Source organism: Halichondria panicea, chromosome 16 (genome assembly GCF_963675165.1).
Source record: "Halichondria panicea chromosome 16, odHalPani1.1, whole genome shotgun sequence".
In the NCBI taxonomy this organism is placed as follows: Eukaryota; Metazoa; Porifera; class Demospongiae; order Suberitida; family Halichondriidae; genus Halichondria; species Halichondria panicea.
Window position 1 is genome coordinate 3,171,927 of NC_087392.1, and position 19,735 is coordinate 3,191,661.

At 42.3% G+C, this 19,735-nt stretch overlaps 1 protein-coding gene across 1 annotated transcript in view; it reads left to right on the forward strand.

Annotated features, from left to right (window-relative positions):
* Positions 1-19,009, forward strand: part of LOC135350433 (E3 ubiquitin-protein ligase MYCBP2-like) — a 29,083-nt gene extending 10,074 nt beyond the window's left edge. Inside the window, exons 18-62 of the mRNA XM_064549211.1 lie at positions 84-215; positions 275-371; positions 482-615; positions 738-941; positions 2,030-2,157; positions 2,207-2,442; positions 2,511-2,670; positions 2,737-3,132; positions 3,619-3,739; positions 4,521-4,588; positions 4,664-4,771; positions 4,828-5,226; positions 5,346-5,518; positions 5,575-5,785; positions 5,848-6,015; positions 6,254-6,497; positions 6,601-6,719; positions 6,792-6,882; positions 6,959-7,199; positions 7,284-7,428; positions 7,481-7,654; positions 7,713-7,768; positions 7,840-7,955; positions 8,036-8,211; positions 8,584-8,637; positions 8,696-8,833; positions 8,948-9,154; positions 9,271-11,175; positions 11,245-11,394; positions 11,446-11,577; positions 11,700-11,864; positions 12,726-12,947; positions 12,999-13,064; positions 13,447-13,680; positions 13,769-13,930; positions 14,743-15,030; positions 15,202-15,717; positions 15,898-15,999; positions 16,067-16,195; positions 16,727-16,862; positions 17,100-17,380; positions 17,472-17,579; positions 17,640-17,852; positions 18,404-18,514; positions 18,595-19,009. Of these exons, the coding sequence (XP_064405281.1) occupies positions 84-215; positions 275-371; positions 482-615; positions 738-941; positions 2,030-2,157; positions 2,207-2,442; positions 2,511-2,670; positions 2,737-3,132; positions 3,619-3,739; positions 4,521-4,588; positions 4,664-4,771; positions 4,828-5,226; positions 5,346-5,518; positions 5,575-5,785; positions 5,848-6,015; positions 6,254-6,497; positions 6,601-6,719; positions 6,792-6,882; positions 6,959-7,199; positions 7,284-7,428; positions 7,481-7,654; positions 7,713-7,768; positions 7,840-7,955; positions 8,036-8,211; positions 8,584-8,637; positions 8,696-8,833; positions 8,948-9,154; positions 9,271-11,175; positions 11,245-11,394; positions 11,446-11,577; positions 11,700-11,864; positions 12,726-12,947; positions 12,999-13,064; positions 13,447-13,680; positions 13,769-13,930; positions 14,743-15,030; positions 15,202-15,717; positions 15,898-15,999; positions 16,067-16,195; positions 16,727-16,862; positions 17,100-17,380; positions 17,472-17,579; positions 17,640-17,852; positions 18,404-18,514; positions 18,595-18,876 (9,698 nt within the window). The 3' untranslated portion in view covers positions 18,877-19,009. The remainder of the gene's footprint in view (positions 1-83; positions 216-274; positions 372-481; positions 616-737; positions 942-2,029; positions 2,158-2,206; positions 2,443-2,510; positions 2,671-2,736; positions 3,133-3,618; positions 3,740-4,520; positions 4,589-4,663; positions 4,772-4,827; positions 5,227-5,345; positions 5,519-5,574; positions 5,786-5,847; positions 6,016-6,253; positions 6,498-6,600; positions 6,720-6,791; positions 6,883-6,958; positions 7,200-7,283; positions 7,429-7,480; positions 7,655-7,712; positions 7,769-7,839; positions 7,956-8,035; positions 8,212-8,583; positions 8,638-8,695; positions 8,834-8,947; positions 9,155-9,270; positions 11,176-11,244; positions 11,395-11,445; positions 11,578-11,699; positions 11,865-12,725; positions 12,948-12,998; positions 13,065-13,446; positions 13,681-13,768; positions 13,931-14,742; positions 15,031-15,201; positions 15,718-15,897; positions 16,000-16,066; positions 16,196-16,726; positions 16,863-17,099; positions 17,381-17,471; positions 17,580-17,639; positions 17,853-18,403; positions 18,515-18,594) is intronic.
* Positions 19,010-19,735: the final 726 nt, after the last annotated feature.

Below are 19,735 nucleotides of genomic sequence, written 5' to 3' on the forward strand. Positions count from 1 at the left end.
ATCTGTGTATGTAAAGTTATTAAGATATCCCCCACAGTTGGTAATCAGAATCCTCATGCTTTGTATACCTTGTGCTGTTGCAGGACTGGGTAATGATCAGAATGCTAAGTGGGTTGGAGCCAGAGGTAACCAGACGTTTATGATTCTGGATGAAATGCTAATCCCTGAGTCTGCCATCAGTCAGTACAGAGCCTTCGCCAACTCGGAAATGATTGGTTAGAACTGCATGTTGTAGGTACATGTATACATAGTGGTTTTAATGTCAACCATGCAGGTATTGTACCTCCAAAAATGTCTGGGGAAGATTCACATACCATTCTTGTGGACAGGGGCTCTAAGAATAGGGAGGGTGAACGGCTCAAGGCTAGAAGGTATGGAAAATGCTGAGTGTTTTGTGTAGCAGGGATTATCATCATTGCAATTTACTGTGATCACAACATTTCAGCTGCAGCTAAGCATTGGTTAAAATTTACTACTATAGGATGGATGACAGCAACCAACAGGACCTGGGTGGGTGCAGTGTGTATATGGACCCTGAGTACAACATTTTGTGGACCTACTCCCCTCTAACCAAAATGGTTGCTTCATTCAACCCCATCACATCAAACATACAAGGTACAGTTGCGTTAAGCAATTAGATGCTGTTTGTGATCTATTTGTCTATGATCTACATGTATTTAGATAGACTTGTAGAAAATTTAAGTACAATGAATTTTGACGCTTTAATTCTCTTTCAGACACTGTGGGCACAATCCTGAATTCGTCTATTTGCCTTCCTGGGTCAAAGGCTGCTCATACTAGTCGCTCACATCTAGCCGTAAACCTCCTCTCTTGTATCACCACCCTAGCTACACAACCCTCCCCCTCCCTTGGTGTCATGACCGGAGGAATCAAACGCAAGTACAACAAGGATGACTTCCATGCTGTACTGAGATTTAACGGTAGGTAATGTGTTTATCATTCCTCCCTCTCTTTGTCTCGCCTTTACCCACCCCACCCACTCTTGTCAAAGATTTTGTATGACACTGTCGCTTGGGTTTTTATCACGATGAAATACTGTACCTTCGTCTATATATTATATTTCTGCAAGCTTGAGAGGGAAGTGGGCATAATATGATGAGGTTTTATTCAAAAATACGCCCACCAAATACCCGCGGCTTAGCATTGAAAGCAACACAATTATGACAATTTAGTACGTTAATCTGATTAGAAGCGTAAGCATTATTACAGCCAGGAGTGCATGAGGGGATGGAGCGTCTTACTATGCATAGTATTGTAGATTAACTATGTCTCTACCACATTTCCTTGTTTGTAATGTGCTATGTGCGGCTGATAACACGTTTGATCTAACAATAGTGAACATCATAAGTACAATGAATAATGTTAGCAGCACTAGCGGTTGAACATGGACATTTATTTGATGCTCATCCTGAAACAGCTTGAAAGGATGGACAAGTCGTATGAGAGCTATCAAACATGTACATTGTGGTAACTTTCTCCGCGGAAGGAACAGCAAGAGAACTTGTAGTTGTTCCCTGTATATATACTCAGACATGCATTCAGACATGCATCCAATTTAGGGCGTCATACAGGATTTTGAAGTAGAGGGGGGAAAGTCACCAGTTCAATTTTGCGTAAAGAAAGGTTGCCCATTATTTCAATGCCCTGTTAGTAGTAACAGCTGCCGGCTATGGAAAGCCAGGGACATGTCTGGAAAATTATTGTTAATTAGGTGGTCTTGCGTGAATTTTGGTGGGTTTGGGGTTGCCTTTGCATATACTCAATCATACAACTGGTACCTAAATGCACATTATATATTTTTTGTGACATGAGAACAGAGAATGTGCTCCATATGCCCATTTTATGCTTGATCAATTTGCCTCCTGCCTTGCCAAAAGAAACTGTGGGACAGATCTATTGTACATATACATGTATTTTCATTACTGGTACTTGTAGCCAATGGTATGTACGTGTACATGTAACAGTTTATGCCATACAATGATGAATATCTACTTTTGTCTCATTACAGCCCATGGTGGAGGGTGGGGTTACTCCAACTCTTCAATAGAGGCTATTCGATTCTCCCCCGACAGCGACATTCTTCTAGGAGGCTACGGACTTTACGGAGGCAGAGGAACATACAATGTAGAAATAAAGGTGCTGAGAACTCCTATAGCAGCATACCTTTAATCTCAATTTTGTTCAGGTGTATGACTTGGGAGAAGGTGGAGGAGACGCAGAGACAGAGGGTACACTGCTTGCTAGTCACAATGAGGTTGGCTACACCTGTGAGAAGCAACAAACATGCCGCGTCCTGTTTGATAAGTGTGTACTTCTGGTGGCTGACCACTGGTATGTGGCCTTTGCCGGAGTGAGTTCACCCTCAGGGGCTAGCTCTGACGCTGGTTCTTCTGGTCAGAACACTGTGCAGGGACACGACAAGTTAGTTTTGTACCTTATGCGAGTAATGTAAACTAATGTGTTAATGCTGATGCCACTTACATGTACAGGGTCACGTTCAAATTTAAATCATCTCGACGTTCAAACAATGGTACAGATGTTGGCTCAGGGCAGATTCCTGAAATCCTGTACCGCACTCCAGAAGTTGAACAGGAAGAAGATGTGCAGCTACAGCTTCTTGGGAAGGACTTTGCCTCAACAGTATCTGCTGTACGTAATTATATCTAGATTACATGTGTAAACTTTGTGCTGGAGGTTGATGTTTTTTTCTTGTAGGATGGGCTGACTGCTGTCCTTCGCCTGCTGGACTGGTCCTGGAGTAAACTCACCCAGATTGATCCTTCTACTGACACAGAGAATCTCATGTTCATTGCCAAGTCGTCTCTTGACCTTCTCCAGACCTACATACTGAGGGCATTTCCTGAAAAGGGAAAATCCTACAATCCAGAGTTGGACTGTACTGAACTGGCAACTGCTATTTTTGAAGGTCGTACTTTGCTTCGTTTAATCTTGTCTAGTCGTTTCCCTCCTCAAGTTTATGGCAAGCCCTCTCCCCTTCATGTGGTGATAAATGCATGTGGAGAGACATTCAGAGCTTGTTTCAGTGCTTTTTATCCATCCTCACCACTCAAATGGTTTGCTCTCTGCCAGCAACTACAAGTTGTAGACCCGGTATGTGTTTGTCACAATTGTCATTACTTGCTGATTATGTGTAGTTGGGCATGGCTCGACATCCGTAAACCGGGTGGGGTGGTTTGTGCATAGATTAAAGAGAAAGGGATTGGCAACGCAGCACCCTCGAGGTGGTGCCATCCGTGTTTCCCCGCTGTTCCATTTTCCTACTGGGCGTGCTTACCATGCCAAATAGCTATGAATGTACACGTGGGTGGTTGAATTGTGGTGATCTGATTGGTTTGCAGCTAATGCTATATGCAGCAGAACAAAACCTGATTTACCATGCCAAATAGCTATGAATGTACACGTGGGTGGTTGAATTGTGGTGATATGATTGGTTTGCAGCTAATGCTATATGCAGCAGAACAAAACCTGATATAGGGTTCAGGGGCCACTTGCGACCTGATCTCCCCGTTTCATGAACGTTGGGCAACGCCTAACTAGTCACTTATGCAATGCTAACGTATATTTATTTTTCTGCAGAGTGACGTATTGAGTGGTATTCCCATGGAAAATTTGCTCTCAGCTGTTTTGGAGGCTCTAGCTCAATCCACAGTCAGCTATATTGGACTTGCATATGACTCCACAATTTCCATTAGTTCAGGTTAGCTATTCAAAGTGTGCTGCCAAAATCTGTGGAGCATCAGTTTATTACAGAGCATGAGGACTTTAATATTAATTTTGCCTGTGACACAATTACTTCCGGTTTAACTTCTGTAACAGACATGTGCTGAGCTGTCACGCCCCTTTACAATGAAATCAATCAATGTGTTTTGCAGTCTGTACACTGTGCACTCTAGTATATGTGATCATTGAGGATAGAGATCTGCTTCTACTGCTACTGTACTGCACTACCTGTAAATAAAGTACATGTAGGTAATCGTATTTTCAAGATCTGTTAGCTCACTGGCAGTAGCCAACCACTCTGTGGAACAAGGATTGTTTTCAATATCACACATTTCCTTTCTTTGGAATAGCGCTTGCATTCTGCAATGCACAAACTGCAAAAGCGTATTGATTTTACATTCAGTTGGCTTCAATGTAAAGGGGTGTACCAACTCAACAAATGTTTAATTAAAGCAGGTAGTAAGGTGTCACAGACAAAGGGTACCGTACAACAGGTTATTTTCATACATAATTATGGTGGACATTTTTGTATATTTCATATTGAAGAGCATCATGCGGAATTTATTCTACCGCAATAGATTCAACGTCACTATGCTAAGCTGTACAAAAATAAAAAAATACGAAATAATTAAATGGTCGTTTGTACGAAAATTTGCACGAACGAAAATTACCCCGCTATACTATACTATACTGGATTATAAAATTATATATAAAATGAGGTAATGAAATAATGAGACCTATTGATACCCATTGTGCAGCTATCCAGAACTCGGAACACACCTCCATATATCCTGTACTGTCTGAGTTCATGCAGATGAAAACTCTGGTATGCTTACATACTGTTACGATTCAGTAAACGCTTAGCTAGCTACCTGTATTAAGTTGATTAATTTACTCACAGGAGGAGATTGGCGAGGTTCAACTGCTTGGATTCCATGCTGTTGCCACTAGGCTCTTGGGAATAGTGACGGCTCCTATCCACACTGCTTTAGTGAATAAACAGGCTGAGGTTTGTTATAGGGTTTTGTGTTGCAATTCCGCATATGGAGGCTCACTGTTCCTTAGGTATCCCCAGTTGTTGCTAAGGCTGGTGCTCTACTACTTTCAAGAATTAATGAGCTGTCACTGTGTGTATCATACCCCGAATCAGCTGCCACTCTTGGCCTCCCTGTGCTGCAACAAGAGAAGAAAGACCCCATTGTGGAGAGTTCCCCTAGGTTTACAGCCAGAGAATGCGGGCACCCTACTCTTATCCCCACTGAACTTGCTTTTTCTGTTAGCAAGGCTATCTTGCTGCGTGGGTTTACTGTATATGGCAATGCAGAAGGCACGTACAAATACAAAATGTGCTTAGAGAAACAGGGGCAAAGTTTGTCACTGAAAGAAGGGTCATTTGGGGGGAGAGACTGCATTGGAGATCATTGTGTTGTGCAGCTGCTCTTCAAAGAACCAGTGACACTTCAGGTACAATGTAAAAGAAAGTTGTGTTTAGTTAACACACTCTTGACTATACCACATGTAGCTAACCATTGTTACGTTATATGATCCATGACATTCTCCTGGTTACAAACACATGTGTTCAGACTGATGTGGTGTACACTGCCCACCTTGAGCTTCAGGGAGAAACCTACAACATAGGTGTTGAGGGGAAGCTCTCACTGACAGGGCCAGAAAGTGTAGAGTTCTTTCTTCACCACACTGGGATGGAGGACTCTAACCCAGAGACTGGTTCTATCCTCAACTTTGTCTACTCCACGTATGTAAAAATTGTTTCAAATATGATAGCTATATGCCTCACTTATTTGTCCACAGCTGCTCTACACCCACACCACAGAATGTGGTCCAGCTGAGTGTGCACCTAGCCTCGATGTTACTAGATGTGACAGTGGGATTTCTGGAGCGGGTGCTGAGAGGGGATCTCACTTGGGACACTTTATCTTTCCTTGGATCTTCGTTCCTCTTCTCCACTCTTCTGCCGACCACACTCGCTCAACTTGGTCCCATTGCGTGTAGGCAACCAAAGGTAATTGTACCTGTCTCAATACTCTTTGATTAATGTTATACACACACACACACACACGATAGTATGCTGTGGAAGTTTTATCTCTTGTCAAGCGGGTCCTGGGTGTGGTTTCAGCGGCCTCTCAAAAGGCGGCCAGTTTGTCAAACAGTTCCTCCGACATCAAGTCCATGCACTATGCCACTGTAGATACCGAGCACCCCTACAAGCCAGCCTCTGTGAAATATTTTAAGGTGTGCATGCATGCACACACACACTAGTGTTACGAAATGTTGTATATTTCTGCTCTCTATACATAAATTATATACTACATGTACATCCGTACGTTTTGGCAATGGTGAGTAATTAAATGGTGGATTTTCGCATTAGAGATTTGTTTAGTTTAGTATGACTATTAGCAGTAGCACATAACTCCTGCTATTAGTATCCAAAATAACAATTGAAATCCATATACCATTGACTTCTTTACAGGTCAAATTTTCAGAGAGTGTGCAGTGGATGACTCTTGAGTTTGACCCTAGGACAGGATTTGCTCAGCCAGAGGACAAGATAGGAGAACTTCTTGTACCTACATCTCGTCCCTCTCCTCTTACACCGCCCAAACAGGCCAACTCACCTCCAGAAGTAACCCTCGTAGGGGTAGGGTTTGATGACATTTACGATGACTGGCAGAGATATTCTTTGGACTCTCCTCCTGGGCTCGTGTTGCTTCCTGGTGTGTAGTCAGTACACGCTTGTTCACTACTATTTCCAAATTATCAGGCCATTGTTGCGTCGCCATAAAGTTTTGTAATTTTGTTTCGTAACTCCATTTGCAGGCAATGAGGTTCACATTGTGGTGCATACTGACACTGAATATGATAAGAAAGACTTCAGCAATCATTACGGACTAAAATGTCAAGTAGTGGGTTATGAATGGACTGCAAAAACAACAGATGTAAGTATACAGGCAGTATTTATAGCTGATTAGACTCATGTACTGAACATGCTTTAATGTTCGTTGCTGCAGTGTTTGCTGCTGTTAGAGAAGGAATTGGTGTCACTGGGAACTATGTGTGCCACCTCCCTCCTTAAGGAGAACATACTACTACCCTTTGCTGGTCTGTGTATGCTAAATAAAAAGTTTTTACTTCCACACAAGCAACAATATGTACATTTGACAATTTTCACCTTTAGATGAGCTCACTGTTAGCCAAGACCAGGCAGAAAAAGCTGACATGAGGATTGTGCAGGCCTCCAGTCAGGAAGTGCTGAGCAAGCATAACCACATTCTCTCTCGAGGCCTCATGGTGGACCTGCCATCAATTCAACAAGTCCTTGATGGGGAGATCTCTGTGATAAAGTGCAACACAAAGCAGACCTTCCTCACTGACTTCATTGAGAGCAAAGCTGATACTCCTGGAAACCGATTGGCGCGGTATGAAATTTAGAACGTGACATGTGTTGATGTACAGTATATTATTAATAGTCCAAGTGATTAAATATTTATTTTTAATATCAGATGGTTGCAGCCAGACCGAGCAGTGGACCCCGAGGCGTGTGAGCTACAGCTTCCCACTGAGAACATTGAAGCCAATGTCTCTTCCCAGTTCCTGGTGCATATCAAAGACCAGGATGGAAAGCCTGTCTATGTCCAAGACATGAAGGTTTGCTAAATTAAAGAATCAAACTATTCAATATGTTGCCATGGTTTTATAGGTGGAAGTGAAGGCAGTATGGCTGGGCAAAGGAAAGGATCAGCAAGAGAAGAGTTATGCAAGAGACAAGATGGTAGACAAATCCATGGGAGTGAGGAAGCCTACTTACAAACGACCTTATACCCCAACAAGGCTCAACAGCAACTATCTCTACCATTGCATCTCGATGATGATGGTTAGCACATTATTGTTATTCCGTGCATAACCATGAACCATTTATTGTAATTTTACAGCCTTACTCAAACTATTCTTTCGAAGAGCTGAGACTGTTTGCACCAAAGATTGAACGGTATTGCGCAAACAAATATTACAATCGTTCTGTGATATGTAACTACTATAATAATTATGTGTTACGATTAGGAGCTCTGAGAATGTGCGGGTTGAATGGCAAGACAATGGGACATATGTTGCTCAGTGGGTGCCTGCAGTTAGTGGACGTTACCTGATACAAGTCCTTATTGATGAACGGAACACAGGTGCTGCAGGTTTTATTTTATTAAAGTTACTGTGTCAAACTGATGCATCGTGGTCAAGCTGAATTTTTATGTGTTCGTAGGGCAAGAAAAATATGTAGAGGTGCTACCCTCTGAAGACCTGGAAACTGAAGCTGATGAGCAAATGGTGGAAGACCAATTAGAACCAACTTTAGAATCCATCTCACTGCCAAAGATGAAACTTTTCTCTGGGAAAACTGCCCCAGGGCTACGAATCAGAAAAGCACCACATTTTACCGTGAGTAGTATCAGCTCCCGTATAAACCCTAACACAACAGTAAATATATCGTGCTACGGGGTAGGTGCCAAAGTCCAGTACAAATCGAAATTATTTGTCCAGTTTCGACTGTCAAACCATACCTGTTCCACCAGCATGTCTTTGGTTTAGCAAAGTTTTGTCGTAAAATACTGTGCCGACACAATGAACTTAACATGTAACCTACTATCATGGCTAGACAGTGTTTAGCAACACTGTTTTCAAAACATGGCCTAGTAAAGTGTACAGCTTTCTTTGGTCTTTCCTCCTTGCATACATGTGTACTCTTTGGAACTGAGGAGAGCATATTCCAAAAATCAACAAATGTAATTGTGGCGTGGTTTTTGTTTGCAGGCAAATCCATTGGGAGTTATCAAACCCGGTGAAAATTTCACATATTCAGAAGAGGTAAATTGTCGTGACCTCAAGTGTGATGCAGATGTCATGTATATAATTATATATACAGATTGAGAATGAATCGGGTGTTTGGGTGAGGCTCACGTCACAAGCTATCAGAGATTTACATTGTGGTCCAGACTGTACAGAGGCTTATGCTTTAGCATTTTCAAAAGAGAAAAATACACAGTTTCTTGAGGAATTTCAAGTAAACACATTTATTTTTCTTGTGTGTTGCAATGATGTTACTGTTGGATGCGTATAGAAATAACATAACTATGTATCGAATGTCACGCTTTTGTTTGTTTCCTAATTATTGTAGGCTAAGCCTGAAACACTGGAGAAACTTGCTCATGAAGCAGTGAGGGCTCTTAAGAAACCAGTCAGCAAAAGAAGGCAGTGTGGACCAGGCACCTATCATGTGGTTCAGTGTGGCTCAGCTGGTCACAACATTCGTTCCAAGCCAGGGTTAAGGGGCACACCAGCAGGGAGGTTGAAAAAAGGAGATATAATCAATTCTCCCGAAGAAGTGGGTACAATTTCATACTACTGTAAATGTACTTTAATTTGCTCGATTGTTTGCATAATTATGGTTTTAGATATTGCAAGTGTTTCGCACAAATCAAATATCATTTTGTTTTGTAGGTTGAAAACGATGATGGTGTCTGGTTGAAACTCCTGCCTGAAGATTGCAAAAAGTATTGTCGTTCTGAATCAGAAAGCTTGGAAGGGTGGACACTAGCTGTTGGGCCCAGTGGTAGAATCTTTCTTAGCCTTGAAAGTGATGAAAGCTACCATGACCAGATAATCGATACGAAAGCAAAGCCTCCTAACCCACAGATTTTCCCAAGTGCTGCGTCTGTGTTTGGTACTGCTCCACAATCGGTATTTGGTACACCGATTCCTCCTCCTCTCCCTGCTGTCTTCAATTTCGGGGGTGGTAGTGACAGCCTTGTCAAACTGACTTTTGGTGCTGTAGAAAACAGTGAGTCGAGAATTTCTGAGCTCACTGACGAAAAGAAAACTGAGGAAACTGAGGAAACAGAAGGTATGAAGCCCCTATTTAGCATTGGGATTGTTTCTGGTAAAACACCCCCTGCTCAAAGGGTGTCTAGAGGCAGGCGGTTAGGAGGCAGAAAGTCTTCCCCTAAGAGTCCTTCCCCAAAACCACTGAAGGGCGGTCAGGCTGAACAAGAAGAGATTTCAGATACTATCTCTGATTGCGAGAAAGATCATCCACCATCGCTTACATCGAAAAAGAAGCAAGCGTTGTCTCCTGCTGTTGCCGAATGTCAACGAGCTGTATTTGCCGCTTTTCTCTGGCAGGAAGGACTAGTTGATGATGCTATTGCCTCTGCCTCACATCTGATGCGTAATCCTGACATGACAAAAAAGCAATTTGAATCTTTTTATGGAAAACAAGACAGTAGCAATACTAATTTACCTGACAAGGAACCTGACAAGGAATCTGACAAGGAGAAGCCTGACAAAGATAGTGAAATAACCGAAGGGTCCAAAATACCTGCTTCCCTTCCTCCTACTTTAAACCACCTTGTCACATTTTGGGAAGAGATTTCATCCACTGTGATTGAGAATTCCAACCTATCCTTTTCACCATCTGAAGTGCCAGCCCTCGCTCAAGAGCTCTTGAAAAAATTTGAAGACGAAAAGACAGAAATAGAAAAACGTAAGAAAGAGAAAGACAAGAAGGTTAACTCTGCTGGGGGTGGAGCAGGCGGATCAACTATGTGTGAGCTCTGCAACCAGTCTTTCCCTGATCCTGTTACCTATCACATGAAGGAAGCCCATCCTGGCTGTGGAAGACATGCAAGTGGCTGGGGGTATAACAGTAAGGGCACTTTCTGCTCTGGCTGGGCTGGAAACTGTGGAGATGGTGGTAAAGGTGGGAGCACTTGGTATCTCATGTGTAAGCCTTGTCACTCCAAGTACCTCACTGTCAAGGACGAAGCCAAGAAAAAAACTGTAAAGACGGTTCCACTCCCAAAAATGAAGACTAGAAAACCTGGAAAACCAAGAAATCTCCCACCTATTTCTGCTGTTCAAGGTATGATTCAAAATGCCAAATTCCTCTTGGAGATTGATCGTATCAGCGATAGTGCGCCTACAACTCCATTGGCTGTGCAAGTACCTGCTCTTGTCGTATTGAAGGCCAGTGGACTAGAGCGGCAATTGTCATCACCTGACGACAAGCCAGCACTTCATAGAGCAGACACCATACAGAACGACAAAGCTAAAACCGAAATTTTTCGCCCATCCTTTTTACGCTCAAAATCTATGGCAGTCGGAAAACTTGCTGAAGGTGTGACACAGTCAGAGAGTGACACGAATATTGATGACCCTCTTATGTCCAAACCGTCAAAGAACCTTCGGCAATTGATGTACAATCGTTCTCGGCAGGACCCCAATAGCAAGGAGACTGGGTACAATCGTGTTATGGGCTTCCTGTTCTTATATCATGACTTGGATGGACTAAGGGCCAGTATGAAGCATTCCATGAGAGTAGCTGGGATCAAATCGTTTGCTTTAGAGGTATGTATACGTACATCTAGTATGATCTAATTTTGCTTGGTGTTATATGTCCAACCTGCTTCCATCCAGTTCATTGAGTGGCTTTTGAAGAACATGTCTGAGCCATCCATTGTTCATGACATCCTGTGGCAGTTTAATTCTGCGCTCAGAGAGCATCCAGTGCAGCAGATGGCTGCCAAAGTTAAGGCAAAAGTAGAGAAAGCCCAAAAGAATGATAAGGTACTGTTGATACCTGCAAAAAGTGTCATTTTCAACCTCTGATGTGTGCAGCTAGCTGAATCTGATGACATCTGTTTGGGGCATCATCCGCTCTCTGGGCTCGATGGAGCTGGATTAATGCTGCAACTCCTCAGGAAACAGTTTCATTCATTCCTACAGACTACCTCCAATCTTATGCCAAAGGTAAGCCCTTTGGTTCTTATACCTATTGTGCCCTCTAGTCAGCACTTTAAATATTAAACCGAACATTATTTAACTTCATGCATGTACTCCTGAATTGAACTATAATTTTATAATCCTGGCAGCTACCGTCAGGTTCTGCTGTTCAGCAGGCTGCCATGCAGTGCTACTGCCTTCAGTTCCAGCCTCAGGACCACTCCTTCCTTCTACAGAGTGATGTGTTCTCAAATATTAGTAAAGCTCTTTCTCTGGGAGAGGATTCCCAGGATAGCACTGAGAAAAGAGACAAGGTTGGTAAAACACTTGATGGCCAGTTGGTTGTTACTATTTGCCATTTTTCTGCATGACTGCTGTTAGTACTTCCTCGATAGTAGATAGTTCTTCAATTTCTACAGCTTGAAAGGCAACATGAAGAGTACATATACAGTATACATCAATAAAAAATTCCTGTTCCGTTTCTAAAAACTCACGTATAAACGGTAGTGTTAAACTGGATGCAGAACGCGACCAATTTCTCATTATAAATTAAAACGGGTGACGTCATCATGAAAAATTGAAATTACTTACACAATGATACTGTATGATTTGTAGTACAATGAGCTAGCTAGCTATTATAAAGTACGCAGACATGCAGTCAGACATACTGGAGAAGAGACGATGGTCTTCAAAAACGGTCATTCCAGGTCACAAATAACTTGCGTGGAGGGCAACTTAGTCTTGGGGCTGATGCGAGACCGAGAACAACTGGGGAAACGGTGCACTGTTGCAAAATAGCATCTATAAGCTAACTAAGAGGATTAAAGCGCTAGACAATCAGCTATACTGTAGTACACAAGCTAGCTAGCTAGCTACTGCTACACTGTACGCACGATCACAAGTTAACGAATCTGCTTACTCAGCAATTTTTCTGCACATGCGTGAAAACGGTAGCGTTTTGCATAATACAATGCGTTCATTATGCGTTTTTTTTATTATGCATTTAAACGGGAACGGTGCGTTTTACGCAAACGGAACGGGAACTTTTTATTGATGGTACTGTAGCTACATGTATTTTAGCGTCTTGCTCAGCGATGCAACTATGTAATACATGTTACGATGTAGCTATTAAAAATTGGTTGCATGTGTAAGTGGCTATTCTTCATTCAACACAGGATGCTAGTGTGACTGTGATGGAGGATGTTCTTCCCCAAGGCCATCTCAAAACCTCCTCCAATGAGGCCATGGGCAATAGTCTCAGCGATGGCTCCACAGAAACATTTTGGGAAAGTCGAGATGAGCCTAGAGGGCAACCACGCAAGCTCACAGTCTCTTTTGAATCTCAGAAGTCTATTTTTGCATGTGCTGTACACATTGACAATCAGAAAGATGGTGGAGTGAGTCTCAATTATTCTTTTTCACCTTGTAGTTTATCAGTCTCACTATAGCAAAAAGTGGACAGTGTTAGCCTGCTTGTTGGAAAAGATGAAGATTCCCTTAAAGAAGTGGACAAGGTAAAGTAGGACGTAGGACAAAGTTTTGTGTTCTTGCTTAATATTCAGCTGTACATGCACCGTATTCTACCGTGATTACGTCCCCATAATTGCATGCTACAAAGCAGCTACAGGTGGGATGGGGTTAATTTCGTGTTTCGTCTCGAAATTAAACCCACCCAAGTGTTTGCCTTGGAATTACGCCCAAACTAAATCTTCTCTGTCTGCGTCTGAGGCCTTCCATATAGCTAAACCTTTCTTGACAACTGCTCAATACTCATAAATGCATCACTTTCTGGTGGGCGTATTCTCAAGGCAAATTATAGCCTATGCATGAACTTTCACTCAACAGTGTGGGTGGGCGTAATCTCGGTAGAGTACGGTACATCTATGTTGATTTCAGGCCAAACTCTCGGTGCTACATTCTGGTTGGAAGGTACTCTTTGTCCCTGATGACACTCCGTACACTATTGTACGACTTGAGTTAAAGGGGATGTCCAATAATGTACGAGCAAGGCAGATTAAAGTATTAGTGAAACCATCCAAGCCACTTGATGCTTCGTTCTCAGCCGTAATGTCTCAACGGAATGCTTGTGAGGCTGAGGCCCTGCGTGTCTTTAGGCTACTCACTTCTCAGGTATAAAACTCATTATTTAGTTGTATATAACATTTCATGTATACTTGTATGTAAAAGTGCAAGCAATCATTTATACCCATGCATTCAGGTATTTGGTCGTTTGTTGTCAACTCAGCCAGAAGAAGATCGAGATGAATCTGATTCTCCTGAGGCTTCTGATGGGGATAAAGAAGGAAAAGAAGACGAAGTACGAGAGCATGTTGTAGATATACTGTTTAGTAAGGGCAAGATCTCAAGCCTTCAGAAACAAGTAAGTGTGATTGGAGACACATGCATATGCAGGGGCGTAGCTACCATTGTTTCCTGGTTGCCCAGAACCCCCCCCCCCCCCCAGGAGCTTGCTGAGAAAAATGGGCAGGGCTCCTATGATTGAATCCAGCAGCCCTGCCCATCTTTTCTGAAATATCGCATGGCTGCAATCAGTCTTCAGAGATAGCTCATGAATTGTTGTTTCACTTCGTCATTCTTTGGCACCAGTGTCTTCCTTAGATTCACCTCCAACAAAGAAGACCAAGACTTCTAGTAATCAATCCTGCTCCAGTATTTCTCAGACTTACATGTAACCTCTATGCATGTTTATGAGAACGTACTTAGCTATATAGCTAGCTACATGTAGCTATAGACGCTGGTGTCAATTTAAAGCTATCATATGTGTTGCTAGTCTAGCTAAGCACAATTAAATGTCATTTAGATCTACTTTCTGAATAAAGTTATTCATGAATAAACATGAGCAGTAGGTGTGCCCTAACAGGGTGTCATACAGGGGAAAGGGGGGATATCCCCCCCCCTCCCCAGCTCCAATTTCCCCCCCTTTCAATTATGACTGAGTGTCCATAGCTGGGTAACAGTTAATCTTTTTTAGCAACATTTTCTAGTTACTTTTCTCATTTCCCCCCTCTACTTCAAAATCCTGTATGACACCCTGCCTAATTAAGAGGGTGTGATACTGGAAGTGGGCAAGACCCCAAGAATTTCACAACAAAGTACCTATTTTTCTTTGGAAACACCTGTCTTGGCTACGCCCCTGATGTGTGCTTATAGTCTTTTTTCACCTGTGCATAGGTATGTGAGCACATTATCCAATCTGTCAACACCGAGACATTACGTATGAAAGATGAGTGGGAGGGATTAATTTCTAACCCCCCACCTCCTAAACCGGCTAGGCAGACTAGTATTGAAGTAAGTCCTGATGTTGGAAAGGGGTCAGACATGTATTGCTATGAGCTGCTGTCAATGCTGATTGGCCTGAGTCAGTCAGAGGTGGGCTGTGCGTTTCTTTCTGAGCAGGAGAAGCTTGTGCAAGATCTCTTTGCACTGCTTCATGTGGGAACTGCCAGACTACAATTGCAGGTGTGTTAATTAGCTTCAATTAATCATGGTGCGTGTACAGTGCTACTTTCAAAGGCAGAGGGTGGTGTAATGAATTAGTCGTGGATAGGAGGTATGCATAGTGGAGTTACCTGGGGGGATGGTGAGAAATCCCAGCTTATGCGTAAAATTAACATAATATTATACCTACAGGTTTGCACACTTTTCCGAAAAGTTCTACCAGCTATTGGACCAAAGAACCTTGCCCCAATGTTGAATGTTCGCATTCTTCCTCCTCTTGGTTATAGTGCTATTGCTGAAGCTGTCAATTCTGCTACCACCATCAACCAGCTGGGTATCATGGACTGTCTTCTCTCCGTCATCTCAAAGGCTTTGTCAGTCCAGGTTAAAGCTAAGGGGCGGTCAACTAACATCATCCAGGTTCTAACTGGAGTCAGCAGCATTACGGCCATTATGATGGACAAGCTAACCAATCCTAAGCCTGTTCCAGGTGAAACAACCATTCGTGCTCAGAGGTGGTACTTGAAGGGAAGTGTGTCTCATGAGGTAGCTGAAGAGGTTATCAAGCTGCTTAAGGACATGGTGAAAGGATCTCTCGGTGGGCAATGGGAGGGATATTCAAAATCAGCCATTGGTCAAGCAGTCTTGCATCTGACCAAGATCAGTGAAGAGGCTCGTGTGCCTGTGCCTGGAATGTTTTCTCAAACGGTACAGTTACATGTGATTGACTCTATTCGACGGTTGGTTTTCTTTAAATGCTTTACCTTTTTTTTCAAAATGTCTTTTGTATAGACTCGACTCACTAGTTAAAATCATTTGTCACGTTACATGTATGAGTAGCACATAATTATATTCTTGAGTGCATGTACCACTTGCACCAAAATGCAGTTATGGCTCTGTTTGGGTGCTCTCTGTGTGATTGACAAAGAGCACGCTGATGCACTCTCGTCGGGCCAATGGCTTGGACAAGATGGCAAACCTAAGTCAAAGGCGAGTTATTCTGTAACTGACAGAAGCTCAAACTGTGTACTATAAACTATTTGTGATATGTATGCAGCCGCTATGTGACAACCATGATGATGAGGAGACACAGGCCCTGATATCATGTGATAAATGTGGCAATCTGTGTGGAGAGTGTGATAGAGTGCTTCACTACCACAAGAAATCCAAAGATCATCAGAGACAGGTTTGAGCTACACGTACATTAACTACTATCCCCCTAAATTCTAACCCTGAAGTAGTAGACTAGTTTACCGTAGTATATATGCTTAATATCTCAGTATTTTACAATAATAATATCTACAATTCATGGATGTTTTCAAAGCACAAAAATGGGACAAGTACAATTAGTTGGGCGTGGCCCAACCCTGGGCGCTCACGAAGGGTAAGGCACCACTGCAATGTCAGGTTTTGTTCCTGCTGCAGAAATATAGCAGCGTTCAAGTGCTGAAGGCGTGGCTCATTAATGAACGAGTCAGTAACTAGTAATTCTCTTAGTCAAATCAAAATGCAACAATAGAAGACAAGCCAGCTTGATCCAGGAACACACGCTAGTAGCATGCAAAGACTCTTGCAGTAGCATTCTAACTGAGCTTTGCGGTTATCGCCCACTTGGACTTAATAATATTCATGCTTAGCCACACCCTAAAACTAAGTACTGGAACCATTGCAGTGGTGCGGGTATTTTGATTCATTGTCATGGTTTGTGTTTATTCAGATCTTCAAAGAGGAAGAAGAGGCAGTGAAGGTGGACCTGCATGAAGGCTGTGGTCGCATCAAACTCTATTGGACTATGGCCCTTACCGACTATCGCACTCTCAAAGGGCTTGTTGAATTCAAAGAAGCTGGAAATGGTGACATTTCTGTTTTGTGTATCAGCATTAATTGGCGGGTATTTATACTGAAAGGGATAGCAGTTGATTGGCTGTTGGTGTTACTGGGGTAGGCCAGATGGGCAACAACTTGAGCGCAACTACATGTAAAAATTCTTTACAATTCACACTCTTGGAATAATGATTATGTGACAGCATGAACAAATTTCATTTAGCTATTACTCCACGTTTTTGCATGTGTCTGTGTCTTTGTTGCAGGCGGTGGCAAAGGCAGCTGTAGATTCTGTGGCACTACTAACAATACTGGCTTATTAGCCATTGGCAATGTGTGTGCTGATCCAGAATGCCAAGAAAGAGTTGACATGGTATGTGATAATAGTCTTCCTTGCGGTCATCCTTGCAATGGCGTGAAAGGAGAGGAGAATTGCCTGCCTTGTCTCCATGGTTGTGCAACTGATAACCCTAAACTAAGGCAAGACGCTGATGATATGTGCATGGTGTGCTACACTGAGGGGCTCTCTTGTGCTCCATGCATTCAGGTCAGTTAAACGAATTCACCCACTGCATAAATTAATCAGTTGTGTGTCTGTCGTATACTGTTATGTAATACTGTAATGTTCTTGTGTGCAGCTGGAGTGTGGGCACGTTTTTCATTATCACTGTTGTCGTAATACCCTTACCAAACGCTGGTCTGGTCCAAGGATCACATTTAGGTTCATGTTTTGCTCCATTTGTGTGGTGAGTATTTTCAAGAAATTTCGGACAGTTGTTTATTTTGTCTTGACTATATTTGTCCAGAATACTCCAATATCTCACCCCAAGCTTGCTGACGTGCTGGACCCTATCACTGATCTCTTTGAAGACACAAAGAGGAAGTGCCTACTTCGCCTCGAGTACGAGAATCAGAGCAAGTGTGAAGCCATAACATCACCAAAATCTAAATTTTTCCAGAAGCCTGCCGAGTATGCCATGTGGAAATATGCTTACTACGTCTGCTTCAAGTGCAAAAAGGTGAGTGATTTCAATTGTACATGTAGGCTAATAAAATTACGCTCGAAATATATATATAGCCTGCGTATAGCCTGTAATTTTCGGGGGACAAAACATTCGTGGTTGAGCAATATTGATTTAGTCATTTCGTGGATCATATTTTTGTGGTTGCTGCTTGCACTGCAGGTAAAGGTAGGCAAGGTCGCTTCGTTCGTGGGTAAAATATTTGTGGTCTGAGCTCCAACCACGCATATTTTATCCCCCTGAAATTACCAGCTACTATATACGGTAATTGGAAACAAGTCGATTTTTGGTAAAAATCATTTCATTAAGTTTTGCATAAACAAAATTGGCTGATAACTAGAGTCATGATATTATAATGTCTTGCATGTGTCAGTTGTGTGCTGTGTTTATGTCTACGTCTTTAATTTATGAAGGACTTTTATGAGAATAGTCGAAGATTTTTATGAGGTACTCAGTTTTTTAAGAATTTGATAATAGGGAGAAATTATCAGGGCCTATAATTATAGTATGTGTGGCGGCTGCACATTCTAACAATCTTTTACTTTCAGGCTTACTTCGGCGGTGAGGCTCACTGTGCTGAGCAAGTGGCTGCCAGCGATGATTATGACCCAACTGAGCTCGTCTGCCCTCCCTGCTCCAATGTAGGAGGTGCTATGCAGGTATGAAACAAGTGGCTATTTTACTGTACATGCTTTCATCTGTACTATCAGTAGACTATAATAGTATTTCTCCAATCCAGGTGTGTCCAAAACACGGTACTGATTTTCTAGAGTACAAATGCCGATTCTGCTGTTCTGTGGCCGTCTATTTCTGCTTTGGCACTACCCACTTCTGCAACCCCTGCCATGACGACTTCCAACGTCTAACGAGCATGAATAAGGCTGAGCTGCCTCAGTGCCCTGTTGGGCCTTGTGCCAGACCACTAGAAGGCACAAAATGCCCCCTGCATGTGAAGCACCCACCCACTGGGGATGAGTTTGCTTTGGGCTGTGGTGTTTGCAGGAATGCACAACACTTCTAACATTGGACTATGAACTTAGAATTAGGCCATTAGTAGGCGTTAGAATTATATTAGAGAAAAGTTTAGAGAAAATTAGCTTATTTTGGCCATTGGTGAAGTATAGCTTGAAAAATTAATGAACAATTAAACATTCTGCATTGGGTTCTTGATCGACCTTTGCTGCATATAGCAGCTAGCCCTTCTGTTCCTTTGATTGTTTATTTGCCTGTTTGGAAAGCAATTATACCTATATCTACATCTAGTGTAGCAAACCAAATCATAATTTTATACCTTAATATAATAATAATTATAGCCACAAAGTATCTTGTGGTTTCAAATGCAATTAAATTAAGTAAGTGAAAAAAATTTCTTGGGGCTATTGTTGGAGCACAATGATGTTATGATTATAGTGGTATACACCCAGGGGCGTGAGGGTGAACTTGTATATAGCTTGTTGTGTCTTTAGTCATAACCTTTTGTCTCTAGTGGGGGTGGCTTATATATTATACCAGATATAATTATAAGCTTGGGGTTGAGATAGTCTCGCCGCCATACTCAACAATCTGATACTACGTATGGTGACTATAGCCAGGTTTTTGTGTCAAGAACTTCCACAGACTGGGTTTTTGTACACAAAAATAAGTATTAGTTATTGCCCAGAACGAGGGCGCCTGCATTGCAATTGATGCAGTACATGACAGGATGAAATAATTAATGCGAAACAAAAACCTGGCTATACATGTAGTCTCCATACGTAGTATCAGATTGTGGAGTATGGCTTGCAAGACTTGGTTGAGATACATACATGTAGCTGGACGATAATTATTCTGGACATTCTGAAGTCTAACCTGTTTCCTGCATTTTTTTTAGACCTTATAAA